The sequence below is a fragment of the Rana temporaria genome, chromosome 5 (genome assembly GCF_905171775.1).
Source record: "Rana temporaria chromosome 5, aRanTem1.1, whole genome shotgun sequence".
Classification (NCBI taxonomy): Eukaryota; Metazoa; Chordata; class Amphibia; order Anura; family Ranidae; genus Rana; species Rana temporaria.
In genome coordinates this window covers 160,752,199-160,772,021 of record NC_053493.1, presented here as the reverse complement: position 1 = coordinate 160,772,021, position 19,823 = coordinate 160,752,199, and the positions used below count along the sequence as shown (strand labels likewise).

The window sequence follows — 19,823 nt, the reverse complement described above, 5'->3', positions numbered from 1 at the left end:
ACCCCTGGTATATGCCTCAGGGAATATTCCCCAGTGCAATTGGTTCTATCTAACTTGCCTTTAATGGATAATTGACCCTTTAATCTATATATAATACAGACCTTGGGTAGAAAATAAGCATGATATCATTTTATACAACTGTGTTACCTGCTGCTTGTTAAGAGGATGCACATGCTCCCTGCAGGACCATTAAGTAGAACAATCATGGTACTGAAGGGGAAGTTAGGAATACGAAGACAGCCGCAGACAGCATGCATTGCATGTGTAGTCTGCATCTGAGGTCTGTGCAATGTTGTCTTTTTGTGATTAGGAGGATGGAAGGACACCATAATGAAAAGTTAGATAAGAGGCATAGTTATTTAAATACAGAAGAAGTAGACTCAATGATCCATTTTTATTTTCCACATTTTAGACCCCTTTCACACTGAAGCGTTTTTACAGCGTTTAAGCGTTAAAATAGCGCTATTAAAACGCTCATAAAACGCTCTCCATGCATCTCAATGGACCCTTTCACACTGAGTCCTGCAAGCAGCATCTTTGGAGCAGCTTTTGGGCACTGAAAAAAACGCTCCAAAAACGCCCCTCTCCATTAAAATGAATTGAAAGCGCTGTAAAAACGCCTTACCCTTTCACGCTGAGGCACTGCAAAAACGCCCAAAAACGTTAGGGTCTTAGCGGTGCTTTACCAGCACATTGGGATTGCAGATGAGGCTTCACTCGAATAACGCTCGAAAAACGCTTGAATAACGCTCGAATAACACCCCAGTGTGAAAGGGGCCTTAAAGAGGACCTATACTATATTGTCAAAAGTATTGGGACACATGCCTTTACACGCACATAAACTTTGATGGCATCTCAGTCTTAGGCCCCGTACACACGGCCGAGGAACTCGACGTGCCAAACACATCGAGTTCCTCGGCCAGTTCAGTCCTGGAGCCGCCGAGGACCTCGGCGGGCCGAGTTCTCCCATTTAACAACGAGGAAATAGAGAACATGTTCTCTATTTCCTCGCCGAGGTCCTCGTCGGCTTCCTCGGCCGAAAGTGTACACACGGCCGGGTCTCTCGGCAGAATTCAGCCAGAAACTCGGTCGGAAGCTGAATTCTGCCGAGGAAACTGGTCGTGTGTACGGGGCCTATGTCTGTAGGGTTCAATTTTGAGTTGGTCCACCATTTGCAGCTATAACAGCTTCAACTTTTCTGGTTTAGGAGTGTCTAATTGGAATGTTTGACAATTCTTCCAGAATGCATCTGTGAGGTCAGGCACTGATGTTGGACAAGAAGGCCTGGCTCACAGTCTCCACTCTAAATCATCTAAAAGGCGTTCTATCTGGTTGAGGTCAGGACTTTGTGCAGGCCAGTCAAGTTCCTTCACCCCAAACTCATCCATTTCTTTATGGACCTTGCTTTGAGCACGGGTCCAAATCTTTTGGTGGAGGGGGGACTATGGTATGGGGTTGTTTTGCATACCAAAACATTTTGGACAATTGCATGCTTCCAACTTTGTGGGAACAGCTTGGGGATGGCCCCTTCCTGTTCCAACATGACTGCATAACAGTTCACAAAGCAAGGTTCATAAAGACATGGATGAGTAAGTTTGGGGTGGAGGAAAATGACTGGCCTGCACCTCAAACCGATAAAACACGTTTGGGATTAATTAGAGCGGAGACTGCGAGCCAGGCCTTCTCGTGTGTTTGTGCCTGACCTCACAAACGCAATTCTGGAAGAATGGTCAAACATTTCCAAAGACACATTCTTAAACCTTGTGAACAGCCTTCCCAAAAGAGTTAAAGCTGTTATGGCTGCAAAGGGTGGGTAAACTCAACATTGAACCCTATGGACTAACACTGTGATGCCATTAAAGTTCATGTGCGTTTAAAAGCAGGTGTCACAAAACTTTTGACAATATAGTGTATATGTGTTGTAGCCATGCTCCAAAAAAAAGTGAAGGGCAAAAAAGAAAAACTAGTCATTATTACATGTAGGTTCACTGTTTGATTTTCTCCCTGGGACTGGCATACCATGGCACATTCCACCATGTGAAGATGGCTAGCTTCGATAGAGGAGCAGACATCTGCTTTTTTCAGACCTCCCCCTTGGTGACTGATAAACTGATGACTGGTGGAAGTGGAAAAAGCATAGATCCACAGAATTAATTAATAAAGAAGAGGGAGATTATTTCACTGTTGGTTCTCAGGTGCTTCTTTCTCTCCAGCACTCTCTCAGAAGAACAAAGATGAGCATTTTATTAATATGACCAACTTACACTATGGTCTACACAAAAGTGCTCCAAAATCTGGTGAGAATAGCACTTATCAGTGGCAGGGGATATACCTTAGGCGATGTGCAGAGAGCATTAGAAGTTTTCGGGGGGGATTCAAGCAAAAGGTGGATTGTTCAGTGTACTACATAGTCTCAATTAAGCAAACACTCTCATGAGAGATTAATGAAGTTGGCAGTTAATAAACTCTCCTTGAAGAATACTGGTGCCCTGGCCAATGTCCTGAGGTTTTGACTTCAGTGCTGTCTATGCTGCTAACCATGAACAAATGTAGAGATAAGTATCATCCTAAATGCTTACCTTACCCTTTGGTTATACCTGTATTTGCTGCCAGCTCATGTATGCTGATCTTGCTACCTGTTATAAAGGAAAATTGTTTTGTCATTTCCCTGACACTCATTTACAGCATGCTTGTTATGGGAATGTGACTAAAACAGACCAAAATCAGATACAGCCAATCATCTAGCCCAGGGATATGCAATTAGCGGACCTCCAGCTGTTGCCAAACTACAAGTCCCATGAGGCATAGCGAGACTCTGACACCCAGAGGCAGAGGCATGATGGGACTTGTAGTTTGGCAACATCTGGAGGTCCGCTAATTGCTTATCCCTGATCTAGCCTTTTCAGTCCTTATACTGCCTGTGGGATAGAGCCACTTTAACCTTTCCATATGTTCCCTAGGAGTAAAGATTGCAACAAATAACTGTGGGTCCAGGTTTAAAGTCCATTATGTTGTACTGGCCAATTGTAATGGGTCCAGTGCTGTCACCAGTCAGGTGAAGTGGGTGCAACTGCTTTTTGTTGGCTTATTGTAGGAGAGACATTTAAGCTATACACCCCTTAGATGCTAATATCAACAGTTGGCAATTCTTCAAAATGACAAGATCAAAGGAGATCACAGTACAGAGGGTCTATTTGTTATGTTTGTATGTTAGTCATTAAAGCAGGGTGCCATGCAGTGCCTGCAGTGCTGGTACCAATCTTCTAGAGGCTAAAAGCATGCCACCCAGAGCTGCTAGTGGAGATTTATTATTTATTTATTTATTATAGGTATTTATTTAGTGTCAACAATTAACGTAGCACTTTACATATGTTGTGCATTCACATCAGTCCCTGTTCTCAAGATGATTACAATCTAAGGTCCCCACCTCACATGCATACATATTCTAAGAGCTTTTTTAGACAGGAGTCAGTAAGCCTACTAGCATGTCCTTGGAGTGTTGGAAGGAAGCCAAAGTAACCTGGGGAAACCCAGAGAAGCAGAAGGTAGTGATACAGTATAAAATAATTTTTGACTTGCAGTATGGCGGGTATAAGAAGCAAGTGGGTAAGTGAGTGAGTAATTTGTATAGCGCTATAAATGCGAACTAAATCGCCTCAATGCGCTTTTTTGCATCCAGTATCATCCTGTTTCTTCAGAAGAGGTGGGTCTTAATTTTTTTCCTGAAGGCCCGATAGTTTTCTTCCATGTGGATGTTCGTGGGTAGAGCATTCCATAGCCGTGGTCCTTGGACTGCAAATCTTTGTTCTCCTTTAGACTTGTAGCGGGTCTTGGGGATGTGGAGGAGATTTTGGTTAGGTAACCAGAGGGCGCGACTAGGGGTGTAGTGTTTTATTTTCTTGCATAGGTATTGAGGAGCCTTTCCTTGAATGTAACCAGATCCTTTACAGCTAGCCAATGGAGGGTCCTCAGGGACGGAGTGTTTGATTACCAGGTTTTTTTTCCCATTACCAGTCTGGCTGCTGTGTTCTGGACGACTTGAAGACACGAAATCTGGTATTTGGGAAGTCCGAGGTAGAGGGAGTTTGCGTAGTCGAGTCGGGAATTAATGATTGTTCCAACTACTACTGCTGTAATTTAGCTTGCCAACACCTTGAGCACATTTCTGCTTCTCTGTCTATAGTTATAAAATTGTAGGCACTGTATATAGTGTTACTGGGGCAGTGTGCAATAGAGCCTTCCACTGGGTTTCTTGTATTTTCCTTAATTTTCCATAAAATAATGATGACCTGACTGGTTGCTACTGACAACTCCTGTTTTATCTTCTCAGTTTCTATGCATTCTAGATGGCACATGGTTGCCCAGCAAATTCCAAAAACCAAAAATTTGCTTTTGCTTTTGTAAATAGTTCTTTATCTGAACGTGTGACCCTGGATTGTTTGACTGCACTTGCTTTGTCTATGAAGAGGAGAGGGAACTGATACAGCTACTGGGCCCTAAAAATTCAATTTGCAACTGGCTGAAAAAAGGCCAGCAGACAGTTTCTCCAAAACAGGCAGGAGTACCTTTTGCTGTCTGCTTCTACCCAAAGACTTGTCAAGTGCCAAAATCAGAAAGAATAGGTAATGATCATTTCATAACTACAAGTACATTTTTTTTTCAAAAATATTGAACTGAGATAATATGATATATACCAGTTACATAAAGATATGTACCCCGAGGAAGAGACAATAAATCTACTTATAAGTAGGAGGGCTATAAAAGGATTCATATGCATATACTGTTCGACCTCTAGCCCAACATGAATACTTTTTAAAAAAGGTAATTGCGACCAAAAGTACCAGTAATATTTTAGTGATAATGGAGCCTGCTGGGCTGAGTTACTTGCTTCTTATATCTCTTGGAGTCTCCAGTGGAAAGATCTTTCTGCGTGGCTCTGTTCTTCATTTTAGAGTTTCAGTTGTTCCCTGCTACCTTAATGGGGTTGAAAAGGCAGGAGTTTTTTTTTTATCTTAATGCATTCTATGCATTAAGATAAAAAGCCTTCTGTGCGCAGCAACTCCCCTCAGCTCCAATAATACTTACCTGAGGTCCCTCTGTGTCCAACGATGTCCACAAGTGTCTCAGCTGTCCGAGATTCTCCCTTCTAATTGGCTGAGACACAGCAGCGGCGCCATTGGCTGTCGCTGCTGTCAATCAAAGTCAGCTAGCCAATCAGGGGAGAGGGGTGACAGGGCCAGGTCAGGGCTCTGTGTTTGAATGGACACAGGGATCTGTGACTCAGCTTGGGTGACCCCATAGCAAGCTGCTTGCTGTGGGGGCACTCAACTGGAGGGAGGGGCCAGGAGCACAGAAGAGGGACCAGAGGAGTGGAGGATCTGGGCTGCTCTGTGCAAAAACATTACACAGAGCAGGTAAGTATAACATGTTTGTTATTTTTATTAAAGAAAAACCAAGACTTTACAACCACTTTAAGATATTCCAACTGCCACCATTGCACTCAATATGATATCAGTTATAAATAGGTAGATTCAGAAAGAGTTAGGCCGGCTTATCAGTAGATAAGCCGACCTAACTCAGAATCTACGCCGACTTATGTTTAAGTGTATTCTCAAACAGAGATACGCTTAAACATATCTAAGATACGACGGCGTCCTATCTTAGGTTGCAATATTGAGGCTGGCCGCTAGGTGGCGCTTCCATTGCGGTCGGCGTAGAATATGTAAATTAGTAGATACGCCGATTCACGAACGTATGCCCAGCCGCCGCAGTACATTTACGCCGTTTCCGTAAGGCAAGATCAGGCCTAAAGTTATTCCATCTCATAGATGGAATAGTAATGTTAAAGTATGGCCGCCGTTCCCGCTTCGATATTTTTACGCCGTTTGCGTAAGTCGTCCGTGAATAGAGATTTACGTCGTTTACGTCCACGTCGAAATCAATAGGCCTGTGCGGCGTACTTAGCCGCAATGCTCACTGGGAAATGTAGGCGCCCGGCGCATGCGCAGTTTAGAAAAAACGTCAAAAACGTAAGGTCAAGCACCATTAACATAAAACACGCCCCCTAAGACACATTTAAATTAGGCACCCTTACGCCCGCCCGCTTTAGGCTACGCCGCCGTAACTTAGCAGGCAAGTACTTTGAGAATCAAGTACTTGCCTAGCTAACTTACGGCGGAGTAGCCTAAACACGCTAAGCTACGCCGCCGCAAGTATACACAACTCTACCTGAATCTACCTATATGTGTATATAATTAAACCTAAAAATAAAGATACAGCAAGAATAGAGGACCCCCACATAATGGTTGAGGCTGGGGTGCAGGGATCTCAATGCCACAGTCCCAGAAAGATATAAGAAATGGTTGTAACCTTTCTGCTTCAGTCAAACAGATGAAATATCACTTTTAGTTGGACTGGCTCTTTAAACATAAACTGAAGCATTATATAAAAACATTATTTATCATATTTGTGAAAAAAATTGTTTGGTGATCTTCCTAATAAGTTTGGTAAGATCACATGGCCTAAATGTCTTTATGTACTGGGTGTTAAAGATTTGTTAAGATAAGTATGATGGTTTCTTTCATTTCAGTCCTTCCTATATAGCTCTGCATGTATCGCTCGCCAGTAAAGCCTGTGCATGTAGTCTCGCTATTTTTGGGAAATGTTACACTTGCAAGAGACAATAGAACAGCACAGCAGCCCACATTAACCTCATTTAGCACACACATCTCTGCCTGTTCTGAAACTAATATCTGATGGTAAGAAGTGTTGCAGTTGTGAAATGAGAAGAACAAAGTGAGATATATTTAACGGAACAATATCCGGCACTTCCAAAGAACCAAAAGGCACAGAGATGTTATCTCTTCTAACTGGCAGATTTTACCTGCTATGTTTTAGCTTAGTGAAGTTCCAAGCATAGTCTCTGGAAAAGCGATCATACAACCGAAAAGCGATCATAAATTGTCACCAGAATTCATTAGAAAGAGGAAAGGGAATATTTGCTCAAGGCAGATATGCACAAATGTAAAGCGTGGGCAATCTGCGCTTCCCCCACAGAGTTAAAAAATTATTATTATCAGTGTAAACCGTGCTAATTAATACAAATATGAATCTATATGTATCACCCAAGAATTACATATAACTCACCACACAATGGTTATGTATTGATACAGTGTATATTTTCCAGCATAACAAAAGGGAAAAAGGAAAAAATCAATCAAAAAAGTGACCGGTGCTGCAATAATACAAAATAGCTGGAATACACAGCTATAAATACATGTCAAAAATAGGTAAAAAATGTGCAACCAAAAAAAGTGCAAACAAACAAAGTGTCCTGATATGTAAATGTGAGCATAAATACAAATAAATATAAAATTGTGAACCCAATGGATACATAGGTGCAAATGGTATTAAACCTAAATAGTGTCCACTACAGCTGGTGTTGATTTGCTGTAATCACGGAGAAAAAAGTAGTAAAGAACTTCATCCAAAATTATCATCCAAAATTTCAGCCGTTGGTACACATTTAAACAGAGGGGCCGCTTACCAGATCAGATAGACCTCTATTACGGAGGTCTTAGAGGCTCAACAGACCAGGGGTCACTCAAGGAGATCCTCGGTAGCTAGACACTGATGTAGTAGCGTATCCGTTTTTTTCTCCAGGCTTCCCAGGGCTCTAATGGATCCTATTACAGGTAGTCTCCACTTCCAATGGAATAGCGTGATGTACGGGTATATTAAAGGAAGAGCAAAAAAAGCTTCATGGTGCAGTAGGATTTAAATAATCAAAAGCCCCTTTATTGACAAAGCGGGTTTACTGACATCAGATAAAAGCTTGTTCGGCAGAACAGTTAAAAGCCGGTAAAACATCCAGCAGCGGCTCGGGCCGATCAGCTGGGGCGTGGTGACGTCAGGTATTATTGCTCCGCCCGATGCTGCGTTTCTCCTCACAAGGCATCAACAGGGATAGGAGGCAATGGATAGGAGGCAATTTTTTTGGTTGCACATTAGATATGCACAAATGCACGTTTATGCAAGCTTTCCACACGCTTCTGATCCTTTACATTTTACCAGTGTACTTCTTCATAGATCACTGTTATGCGAGTCCTGTTTTCACCAGTGCTTATTTAACTTTGGGTAAAGTTAAACAAGCAACAAACTTAAAGCGGTATTAAGTCCAAAACTAAAAATGTAATCTACTAATCATTAGATGTTGGGGCTGCATTAGTTCTCTTTTTCCCCCTCAGCTTTCACCTGGTGATCTGGCCAGTAACACACCTCCTGTATTAGAGGGCCTACACTGGATGAAGGAGCAACAGGGACACTTTTGGATAGCAGCATTGTCAGTCTGGAGGGAGAGTAGTGTTATCTTTAATATTATTATTATTATACAGGATTTATATAGCGCCAACAGTTTACACAACGCTTTACAATATACAAGGGAGATGTTACAGTTACAATAAAATACAAGAGGATTAAGAGGGCCCTGCTCAAAAGAACTTACAATCTAATAGGGTGGGGCAGGAGGTACAAAAGGTTGTAACTGTGGGGAATGAGCTGATGGAAGTGGTAAAAGATTAGTTGGAGATGTGATAGGCTTCCCTGAAGAGATGAGTTTTTAGGGATCGCCTGAAGGTAGCAAGAGTAATGGATAGCCGGACAGGTTGAAGTAGTGAGTTCCAGAGGATGGGAGAGGCTCAGGAGAAATCCGGGAGACGAGAATGGGAGGAGGAGATGAGAGAGCTTGAGAGTAGGAGGTCTTGAGAAGAGCGGAGAGAATGGTTCGGGATATGTTTGGACACATCTCGTGGCAGAGATGTGGATGGCTTTGTAGGTTGTGGTTAGTATTTTGAATTTAATTTGCTGGGTGATAGGGAGCCAGTGTAGGGATTGGAGGAGAGGTTTGGAAGACAATGAGCAGTTGGTAAGGTGGATAAGTCTAGCAGCAGCATTCATGATAGACTAAAAATGGGATAGCCTGTAGAGAGGCAGGCCAATAAGAAGGGAGTTGCAATAGTCAAGGCAAGAGATAACAAGGGAGTGAATGAGGAGTTTGGCGGTTTCATTTGTTAAAAAGGGACGATATTTGTTAAAAAGGGGTACTAGCAGATTTAAAAACAATAAACAAATTAAAGCCAAACTCCAGCTAACAATTTTTAGCTGTTACATCAATAGATTTTTTTTGTTCTTTTGTGATAATGGTTTTACATGAATAAATAAAAGCTGATAATTGTAGGCACACCTGTCAGCAACAAATGGTTTGTCTCATCCGTCTAACTGCTACATCTGCAGGACATCTTATTCTGTTGAAAAATAGCTGGCCGTATTATCTGGTGAAAGTAAAGGAAAAACAGCCTAAAGCCCTGTACACGTGCTCGGTTTTCACAGCGGTAAAAAGTCCGCCATGAAAACCGAAAGGAAAGCCGAGAACCCGGCAGGAAAACTGGAGGAAAAATTGAGCTTTGGCCGGGAATCCCGGCTGTGTGTATGCTCCATGGGCACTGCCTCGCAGTGTTTCCCATAGAGCATTAGTAAATCTGGCGGCAAAAAAGCCGTCGGGAATCCCGACTGAGAAATAGAGAGCAGGTTCTCTATTTTCCCGTCGAGATTCCTGGCTGTTTTCCTGACGGGAAAACTGCTAGGAAGCTTAAAAACGTCCGATTTTCCCGGCCAAAAGCTCTCTTGTCAGTTTTTTCCTGTCAGGAAAACCGGTCGTGTGTACGGCGCTTTTGAAAGAAAATAAATGCAGCCATCACATCTAAGAATTGGTAATCTGTAATATAATAAATGTTTTCTTTTGGGTTTAATACCACGTTATGCTGATGGCTGGCATACAATATTGTGCAAGGAAAAAAAAAATCCACAATTGGGTATTCTTTGCAAAATGAATCTCCACCACTATTACTAATCTAAGGGAAAACCCTTGGAGTTTCAACATTTTTACTAAATCAATCATATACTTTAAGGCTTGGTTCACACTAGTGTGAATTGGATGTGGGTTTCTCCGCATTCAATTCGCATGACAGGAGATTGTGACCGGCTCTCTACGGAGCCGGTTCACACATCTCCGGGGTGGCTGCGGTACGGATTCCACAGACGTCTTGTGCGTCTTTGGCTCAGTTTCAGGGCTGAATTCAGGCAAAAATGTGGCCCTGAAACGGAGAACTGGGACATACCGGACCCCTGCTATGAGCTGCATGCAGCTTAGATGTGAACCTAGCCTAATGGAGACAGCTTTAAATTGACCCATTGTGTGAGAGGTGAGGAGGGAGGAGGTGTTTGTAGTCCAGATTAGGAGAACAGCCCGGAGTGAGAGAGAATTCTTCTGCATCACAGATAGAGTACAGTTAGTGACCATTGTATCCTTTGGGCAGAAAATTTGTTACCGGCAGTGAAAATAAAGGGATAAAGACTTATGCGTTAATAATAATTTCCAATATCCCTGTGTTCCAGAAATTAGAATGACAATGTAAGGACCTGCACAGGTGGCCCAGTAACTTAGAGCGATAGCAGCTAGTTTGTTAAAAAGAAGTGTTTTGGCAAGTTTATAAAATGGGTTCAGGCACAGGAAGGATGACCCCATTGTGGCGATAACTATATATAGTAGAGTATAGTGAGCAGCCTAAAGGAATGGAGGTAAAACAGGAAATTGCAAAGCTGCAAGCTCCAAAGTGATGACACTCTGGAAATAAGTTACAACGTTCAAAAGGTTTAATTGTATTTTACTCCAACTAATAAAAGTATCAGAAATAGTATTTATATTTGCATCCTGTATTTCCCAGTACAGCAGGATTAAAGCCAGCCTTAGATGGTTCAAATCTCGGCCAGTTTAGCAGGAACTGGCTGAGATTCCAAATATGTATAGACAGGCTGAATGTGCCCAAGTTGATTGATCGATCGATCAATTTGGGTACAACCAGCCTGCCAGATTTGCGTTTATCGCTAGCGGATGTTAAATCGGCTAACAATAATCACTGTATTTACCTGGTGGGAATGGCTTCCTCTGCCCTCTCCACTGGGAGAAAACAATGGCTTGGTGGAAGGGATTGCCCTGTCAACACTGTGGTCGCAGGAAAGAAATGTTCTCTGTCTATGGCCGGCCTTAGTAGTGAAGAAGGGGCAGAACTGTCAGCAAGTCAACTTTTACTGCCTTGCGCACTACTGTCAGTATCACATTAGGAGATTGCTGACTAAAACACAGAGCAGATTGATGTCCTCATAAATGTGTTGATTCCCCTTCAGTGTCCAATCAGGCTGTGGTTGGGTTGTTGACTTTTTTTTTTTTGGGGTTGTTGACTATGACATATAACATAAATCCAAGGGTTTAAAATTAGGTCACCTGTCTGGCTATGCTTTCGGGTAGAGGTTTGTGAATCACTAATCTGATGATCAGGGCCGCCATCAGGGGGGTACAGGCATTACACCTGTAAGGGGCCCTGAGGTCCCCAGGGGCCCGGATGGCAACCCCCTTTAAAAAAAAAAAAAATTTTTTTTTTTTTTTTTTTAGGGCAATTTTTTTTTTTTTAGAGGTCCGGAGGTCCCCAGGGGCCCGGAGGCCCCGGATGGCAACCTCCCTTTTTTTATTTATTTTTTATAAAAAAAAATATTTTTTATATATATTTTTATTTTATTTTTTAATAAAGAGCCATTTTTTTTTTTAGAGGTCCGGAGGTCCCCATATATATATAATATTATTATTATTATTATTATTAATAAAGGGCCCAGAGGTCCCCAGGGCCCCGGATGGCAACCCCCCTTTTTTATAAAAAAAAAATATTTTTTTTATATATATTTTGTCTTTATATATATTTTTATATATATTTATATATATATATATATATATATATATATATATATATATATATTATTAAAGGGCTCAGAGGTCCCCAGGGCCCCATGTGTGGCAAACCCCCCCTTTTTTTTAATAAATGTTTATTTTTTTATTTTTGTTTATATATATATATATATATATATATATATATATATATATATATATTTTTTGTTATTATTATTAAAGGGCCCCGAGGTCCCCAGGGCCCTGGATGGCAACCCCCCTTTTTTTTCATAAATGTTTATTTTTAATTTTATATATATATATATATATATATATATATATATATATATATATATATATATATATTTTTTTTTTTTTTTTTTATTATTATTATTAAAGGGCCCAGAGGTTTCTTTTTTTCATTTTTATTAAAGGGCCCAGAGGTCCTGGATGGCAACCCCCCTTTTTTGCAATTTCTTTATATGTATATCTATATATATATATATATATATATATATATACACACACACACACATACATTTATATATATATATATATATATATATATATATATATATATTATTAAAGGGCCCAGAGGTCCCCAGGGCCCCAGATGGCAACCCCCTTTTTAAAAAAAAAATATATATTTTTTTATATATATTTCTTATTTTTATTAAAGGGCCCAGAGGTCCCCAGGGCCCCGGATGGCTACCCCCCTTTTTTATATAGTTTTTTCTTTATTTCTTCGTTTTTGTGTAAAGGCCCCCCCCGCTTCTCAATCCGCGGCAGCCCCCCCCCCCGCTTCTCAATTTATGGCGGCAGCACCCCCCCCCCCGGTTCTCTGCTCCAGGGGGCCCATGCCTGAAGCTGTGTAAGGGGCCCCATAATTCCTGATGGCGGCCCTGCTGATGATAAAGAATTGCAAATTGAGAGACAAGACAGTTCACATATGTGTATTTCAACTGTGCATTCAGATGCCTAGAGTTCAGCTAGAGCAGTGTTTCTCAATTCCAGTCCTCAGGCCCCCCCAACAGGTCAGGTTTTCCATTATTTTGCACAGGTGATTTGATCAGTTTCACTGCCTTAGTAATCACCACAGCCTTTTCATCTGAGGGAAATCCTGAAAACCTGACCTGTTGGGGGGGCCCGAGGACTGGAATTGAGAAACACTGAGCTAGAGTGATATTTGTACAGACTGAGATAGAAAGATACTACCAGCACAAAATGATCTTATATATGTGTGTTGTGTCTATTTAGATATAGAAGGCCTGTTTCATCTATCTGAAACAGCACTGAAGGCACGTTAAAGTGGCCTCACAAGCAATATTATGAAATATAAAAAAGTTGCTTGAGTGATAAATTATCACTTCTTGTGTGTGGCTGCAGCCTTATAAATCAAGCCAATGTGCTGTTTTTTATTTTAAACTATATCAGTTTTTCTCCTTAATAAATGCATGAAAACACTTATAGTGATTGCAAACCCTTATGTCATACTTACCTGTTCCGATCCTCTTCTTCTTGGGTCCCCTGCTGGAGCTGCCAACCATAGCCAGCCATGTGCTATGGGGGCACTAATTCAGGCTTACACCCAAGACTGCTCTGCTTGTTCCTAAAGCATTTATCTTAAAGCGGGATTCCGGGCATTATTATTTTTTTTTTTTTTGCAAGCTAAAATTAATCACATTAAATAGTCCCTAAAACATATTAATAGCTCCAGAAATCATTGCAAACACTCGCCTTATATCCTCCAGCTCATGTTCTGGCCGTATCCATCATATGTGTGGGCATGTGAAGCCCAGTTCCTTTTTCTTCCTGGTTTTCAGGGAGAGGTGCATGCTGGGCGATTTTTAGGCACAGTAATGCCCAGAGACTCCTGGGAAATGAGTGTCATCATTTCCCAGGAGGCAATGGGGTCTTAGGACAGGAAGTTGAGCCACCTAGGACCAGGAACTAGGCAGATTACGAAATCTGCCTAGTAACAGCCAGATAGAAGTCAGTAAATCATTTTTTTTATTTTCTATTTTATTGTTTTTACATTAAAGGCAAGCTGTTAATAGAAAGTTCATATTTTGGGTGAAACTCCACTTTAATGCAGAGAATGCATTACGGTAAAAACCTTCAGCCTTTACAACCAATTCAACCTGTAAAGCACCCTTAAAGAAGGCCTACTTGTTCACAGGGATCAGTTCATAGTGTTAATAACAAATATTGTATATTCCTGGTATTCATTACCATTCAAATTTTCTGCAGATGTCTTATAAAGGTAAACTGAATGGTATCATTGATATAGATCAAGTCGTTTTACTATTATTTTCTAAAAATGGCAGAAAGACATTACCCATCTTTTTAGGTCTTGTCTTTCTGTATGTTGACTCCCATGACAGACATGTATGCCACCATCAATTTTCCAGGTTATCAAATGAACAATACATTTTGACAATTTTAAATTTAACCTCTTGCTTGATAGGAAACCCCCCAAGTCCTACCTTGAGTGACAGCTTGGATGACAATGATGAACCCATGCCTATGCCTGAAGATCTCTCCACCAATGCAGTGTCACAACAAAATGCGAAGAATGAGAAATTATTTGGTAAGAGTCATTATCTTAATTCAGTATTATTAGGAAACTCAAGTAGGGACAATAGTGGTTGCTATGAAACCAGTTGCCAGGTGTAAGGCTTCGTACACACAACCATTTTCCTCGACAGAATCCATCAAGAAACTTGGTGGCAGAACTTTTTTACAGAGGAAAACGGTCGTGTGTATGTTTTTCATCGAGAAAACTGTCCTGGATCTCGACGAGCAAAAAAGAGAACAAGTTTTCCTTTTCCTCATCTTGAGTCTCAATTTCCTCATTGTGTTTCTCGTCGGGCTGGTTTACGACGAGAAACACGTTTGTGTGTATGCTTAGAAACCCGCACATGCTCAGAATAAAGTATAAGACGGGAGCGCACCTTCGGTAAAAGTAGCGTTCGTAATGGAGATAGCACATTCGTGACGCTGTAACAGACTGAAAAGCGCGAATTGTCTCTTACCAAACTTTTACTTAACACGCAGTAACATGAGATTATCAAAAGAAGCCCCAAGAGTGGTGCCAGTGGAATCAAACTTCCCCTTTATAGCGCCGTCGTACGTGTTGTACGTCACCGCGTTTGAAAACAACGAGATTTTGTCTTGACAGTGTGTATGCAAAAAAAAGCTTGTCAAGATTCTCGACAAGCCTAACAAGGAACTCGTCGGGCTAAATGATGTTTCATTTACAACGAGTTCCTCGGTCGTGTGTACGAGGCCTAAAACTAAGGTACAGCTGAAACCTCCCTTTCTCCCTTAGTTGTCCTTTTAAACATTGTTACATGCAGCATCAATTTTCTGTAGTCATCAAATTTAAGTCTGAATTTGGTGCAGAATGGCATTATTAGTTTGTGCATGGGCTATATGTTAGAGCCTTTGTCTTGAGATCTCAGATCATTAAGGTGCATATCTAACAATATGTGGGCCCCAAACCAGTCATTTTATTTGATAGATATGAATGTTAAAAGTTTGATATCTTAAAGGGGTTGTAAACACTCACAAGAAAAACCTCCTGTGATGCAACAGCCACCCTTTTACTTACCTGAGTCCGATTGTTACTGTGCTGGGGACGAGCACACCTGCTCCAGATGGTGTCTCGAGTCCTGATTGGATAGATTTATAGCAGCGCAGCCATTGGCCATTGGAGGGCGGAGCCGAGTCCTGCTGTCTGTGTCAATGGACGCAGCAGCAGGACACAGGAGAATGCCTGTATGATTGCCCCCGAGGGAGAGCGCTTCTCCGATGGGGCACTTAAGAAGAGGAGGAGCCAGGAGTGCTGCGGGAGGACCCCAGAAGAGGAAGGCCACTCCTGCACAGAGGAGGTAAGTATGACATGTTTGTTTTTGTTTTTTTTGGTTTTTAACTGAAACTTTAGTTATCCTTTAAAGCGGTATTAAACCCAAAACAGATTTTTGGCCAATAACACACATGTATTAAAGTGTCCCCACTCTGGATAAAGGAGCACAGGAACACCTTTGGACAGCAGCATTGTCAGTCTGGGGGGGAGGGGTGTTAAATTAAAGCCAAACTCCAGCTCACACTGCAGTTACAGCAACTGTTTTTTTCTTTTCTTTTTTCTTTTGGGATACGGGTTTTACATGAACAAATAAAAGCTGATCCTTGTACGCACCCCTGATGGTGTGTTTAATACTGCTTTAAAAATGTAGAAAGCCTTTAAAAAGAAAGCCAACATTGTACCGGTATTTATTATCAGATAGTATACAGATAGTATAGGATGGGATTCTTACCTGTGTCAGTTTTCACTGCTCTGCCTGGCTCCATTGCGGAGAGAAGAAAAACATCCAAAAGGCACACAGACATCAGTATAAGCATTCTTTTTACTGAAGAATGGTATTATTCGGGTCATTGTAATTTTTTTGACTTTTAAATGTGTTTTATTGAGAAGATAACAAATCTCACAACCCTGGTAGATATGTACAATATGAATAAGTATAATTATGCATAGACATCAGTCCAAGTCTGTTCTGCAAAATTACCATGTGAAAAAAAACAAACTACACGATATAGGCAATGAAAGAACATCAGAGGCCACACTACAAGGCATAATTACACCTACATGAAGCATTTGGTATCAGCACATGATTATAGGCAGGTATCTGGGACAGCCAACCAACGGTCCCAGCATTTATTTGACTTGGTTACATAGATACGTTTTTTGTAAGGTAATGAAGAATTGACTTCATATCACCAGGCATAAAGCGTGGGAAGGAGTGCCTACATTCATTGGCTTACAATAAGCTTCCTAACCATGAAAAGGTGTCTCAAACTTTCATCTTCTGGGTTAGAGAAGAAACCTAACAGGCACAACCTGGGGAAAGGGGAGTAGTCGCTCCAGGTGGGAACCCAAACGAACAACCACCGCTGCAGACAACTCAGGTGCAGGCAATGCACTTAGCAAAGCAGGAACAAAAAGTGTCTCTGGACAGCCGCACTCTGAACAAATTGTAGCCTTTTTTAAATGAAGGACAGCACTACAAGTCACAGCAAAGTAAAATAAAACCCAACTGCTGACGCGTTTCACACTAGTGCTTAGTCATAGCTAAGACTAAGCACTAGTTTCAGTGCGAAACGCGTCAGCAGTTGGGTTTTATTTTACTTTGCTGTGACTTGTAGTGTTGTCCTTCAGCACTTATAGTGCTGTCCTTCATTTAATAAAAGACTACAATTTGTTCAGAGTGCGGCTGTCCAGAGACAATATTTGTTCCTGCTAGGCACAACCTGGGGTCGACTGTCAGAGGTGAGCCCATCTTATCAGTAGACGTGTATAGCCGGACAGTCCCACAGTATGTAGAAAAAGTTCCCCCGGTGGTTAGAACATGTGGGACATGTAGGGGAATGAGGGGGGCGATATCTTGTAATGTGTACTGGGGTCAGGTATGTAGAAAATGTATTTAAAGATATGTAAGACGATTTTTTTTTTCTTTTCTTTTTTTTTTTTTTTGATGCTTTGGGAGACACCTGTTTACAAGCATCCAGTATTTCATCCCAATCCTCATCCTCTACGTCCCCGATATTCCACATCATTGTCATTTTTTGAATGATGTCTGTGTACCTTTTCAAATTGTTATGATATTCCACCTTAAATATAAAAAATCCAATATATTTTTGTTGTATATCAATATTTATTATTAGCTTAAAGTGGATGTAAACCCAATCTCATCCTTTCTAAACTACTATAGTGCCATAGTGCTGATCTATAAGGATATACATACCTCCTGCATGTATCCTTACATGTAAAATGTCTCCCCTCTGTCTGTTATAAGAACTGAAAAACTGCAGATTCTGTGAGCGGGTCTGTTGTCTGGAGCTCGGTGGGTGGAGTCGTGATGTCAGTAGACTCCCCGCCCACCTCTACACTCCCCGTGTCAACATGCATTTTCTCCTGTGTATTCCTTACACTAAATTCTGCCATGATCACTAACATACAGTCATAATCCAGAAAAGTAACCACATGACTTCAGAAAAGGAGTGGGGTGGGAATTAAAATATAATGCCTGTCTCAGGCTAGTGCATGAGATATGTAAATAACCTGTCATTCACAGCAAGGGGGAAGAACGACAAAAGTTTTCTCCTGTTTGTCCGTTTATCTCACTGAAAAAAGAAATAGGATTGCTCAGAGCTGGATTAACTCTTTGTGGCAAGACTGGGCACAGATGATAGGAAATCTTATACTCTACATTGTGACAGCAAAAAATAAAAATAAAATACATTTTGGGTTTACATCCACTTTAAAGAGACTTTGTCTTTAGGGAAACATGATAGTGTCTCTGTTCAAGCCACACCAACGAACCCCAGATACTTACTTTTCCAGTGCTCTTTAGTTGCACTGGTATCTAGGACAGCCAGTACTCAAATCAAATCCCTAGTATTGGCCGGTATAATGAAAATGGTGGTGACATTATTTCCTCAGTCATGTGACAAAGGCCTAGGCGAGGGAGCGCTGACAAGGTGGGTATATCTAGGATGATGGAATGTCCTCGACAAAGCACCAGAATGGTCACAGTGACAGTGTCTCTCAATACCAATGCAAATCTTCATTCAGGGCTGGATTTACCTGTAGGCACAGATGAATGAATGAATGAGTAACTTGTATAGCGCTACAAACGCAAACTAAATCGCCTCAAGGCCAATGCCTCGGATTTTTACCCCTGTTGCACCAAGCTTAGGGTTGCTGTTGATCAGCTATGATGTGACAAAGTGGGTTTTCAATTTCTTTGGAGGGCAGCTTTTAGTGTTTGAGGATTCTTATAGCTTCTACTTAAGGAAGGAGGTGACACCACTAGAAGTTAGCAGGCAGCCAAGGGTAACTGTAGAAGAAAAAGCTTCAGTATTCACAACCTGTGGGCACATGAATATTCAGGGTTCGCACTGGACAACTTTATGAGAATGTCCTTCAGGAGGTGAAGCAGAAGGCAGGAAAATAATCCAAAAGACTTTTGATGCACTGAGATGATATATAATAATTGTATGCTGTAGACCAGTATATAACAAAGTAACACTGATCTGTAACTGTATTTAATAATGTGATACAGTGAGTTGATATGTAATAAGGTGTCACTGTGCTTTCATATGATAATATGGTCATTGTAATCTATATATAATTATTTGGGCATTCTGAGCTGATATATAATAATGTGGTACTCTGAGCTGGTACATGATACTGTGGCATTGTTAATCCCCTTCCATCTCCATATTAAAGGTGGTGGGCAAAAACTATTGATTAAATTGACAGTATTGGTTAACATTAGATATGAACAAAGGTGCTGTAATTTTTTTTCTTCTTAAAGTGGTTCTAAAGCCAATACCTGTGCCCCCAACCATCCCTAAACACTTACCTGAGTCCTGTCTCAATCCAGCGCCGTCTTTGTCCCTCTTTTCCTGCATTCATGGGAGTCTCTGGGAGCAGCGAGAGCCATAGCTGTCAGTCAAATCCTGTGAGGAGGGAGCGGTGGGTGTGGCCAAGCCTCGCTGTGTATGTCTATAAATGCACACCGCGACTTGGGTGCACTCCCACATGCCCATTGCACATAGCAGTAAGTATAGCTTAATTAATAGTTTAATGTAAAAGATAAGCAAACCTCTTTTAGGTACAGTAAAACCTTGGTTTGCGAGCATAATTCGTTCCAGAAACATGCTTGTAGTCCAAAGCACTTGCATATCAAAGCATTTTTTTACAGGGTATAAAAGAAGAGAGGCACCTCTAAGTGTAGCAATAAGTTGCTAAATGTTGTACCTTGATTAAATGTAACCATATTGCTACACTTAGAGGCTCCGCTCTTCTTTTTTATACTCAGTTGTGACATGACGTTACTCTTATATTAAGACATTGCTTGTATATCAAGGCAAAATGTATTAAAACATTTTGCTTGTCTTGCAAAACGTTATATATATATATATATATACAGTATATATATATTTGCTGTTTTAACTGACTACAGGTGCTCTGATTGCTTTGTGC

The 19,823-nt window shown here is 41.1% G+C and overlaps 1 protein-coding gene across 4 annotated transcripts in view; it reads left to right on the top strand.

Annotated features, from left to right (window-relative positions):
• IKZF1 (IKAROS family zinc finger 1) overlaps positions 1–19,823 on the top strand; it is a 164,437-nt gene that overhangs the window by 38,150 nt on the left and 106,464 nt on the right. For all 4 annotated transcript variants that reach the window (XM_040353316.1, XM_040353317.1, XM_040353315.1 and 1 more), the window contains exon 3: positions 14,241–14,363. In XM_040353316.1, the coding sequence (XP_040209250.1) occupies positions 14,241–14,363 (123 nt within the window). The remainder of the gene's footprint in view (positions 1–14,240; positions 14,364–19,823) is intronic.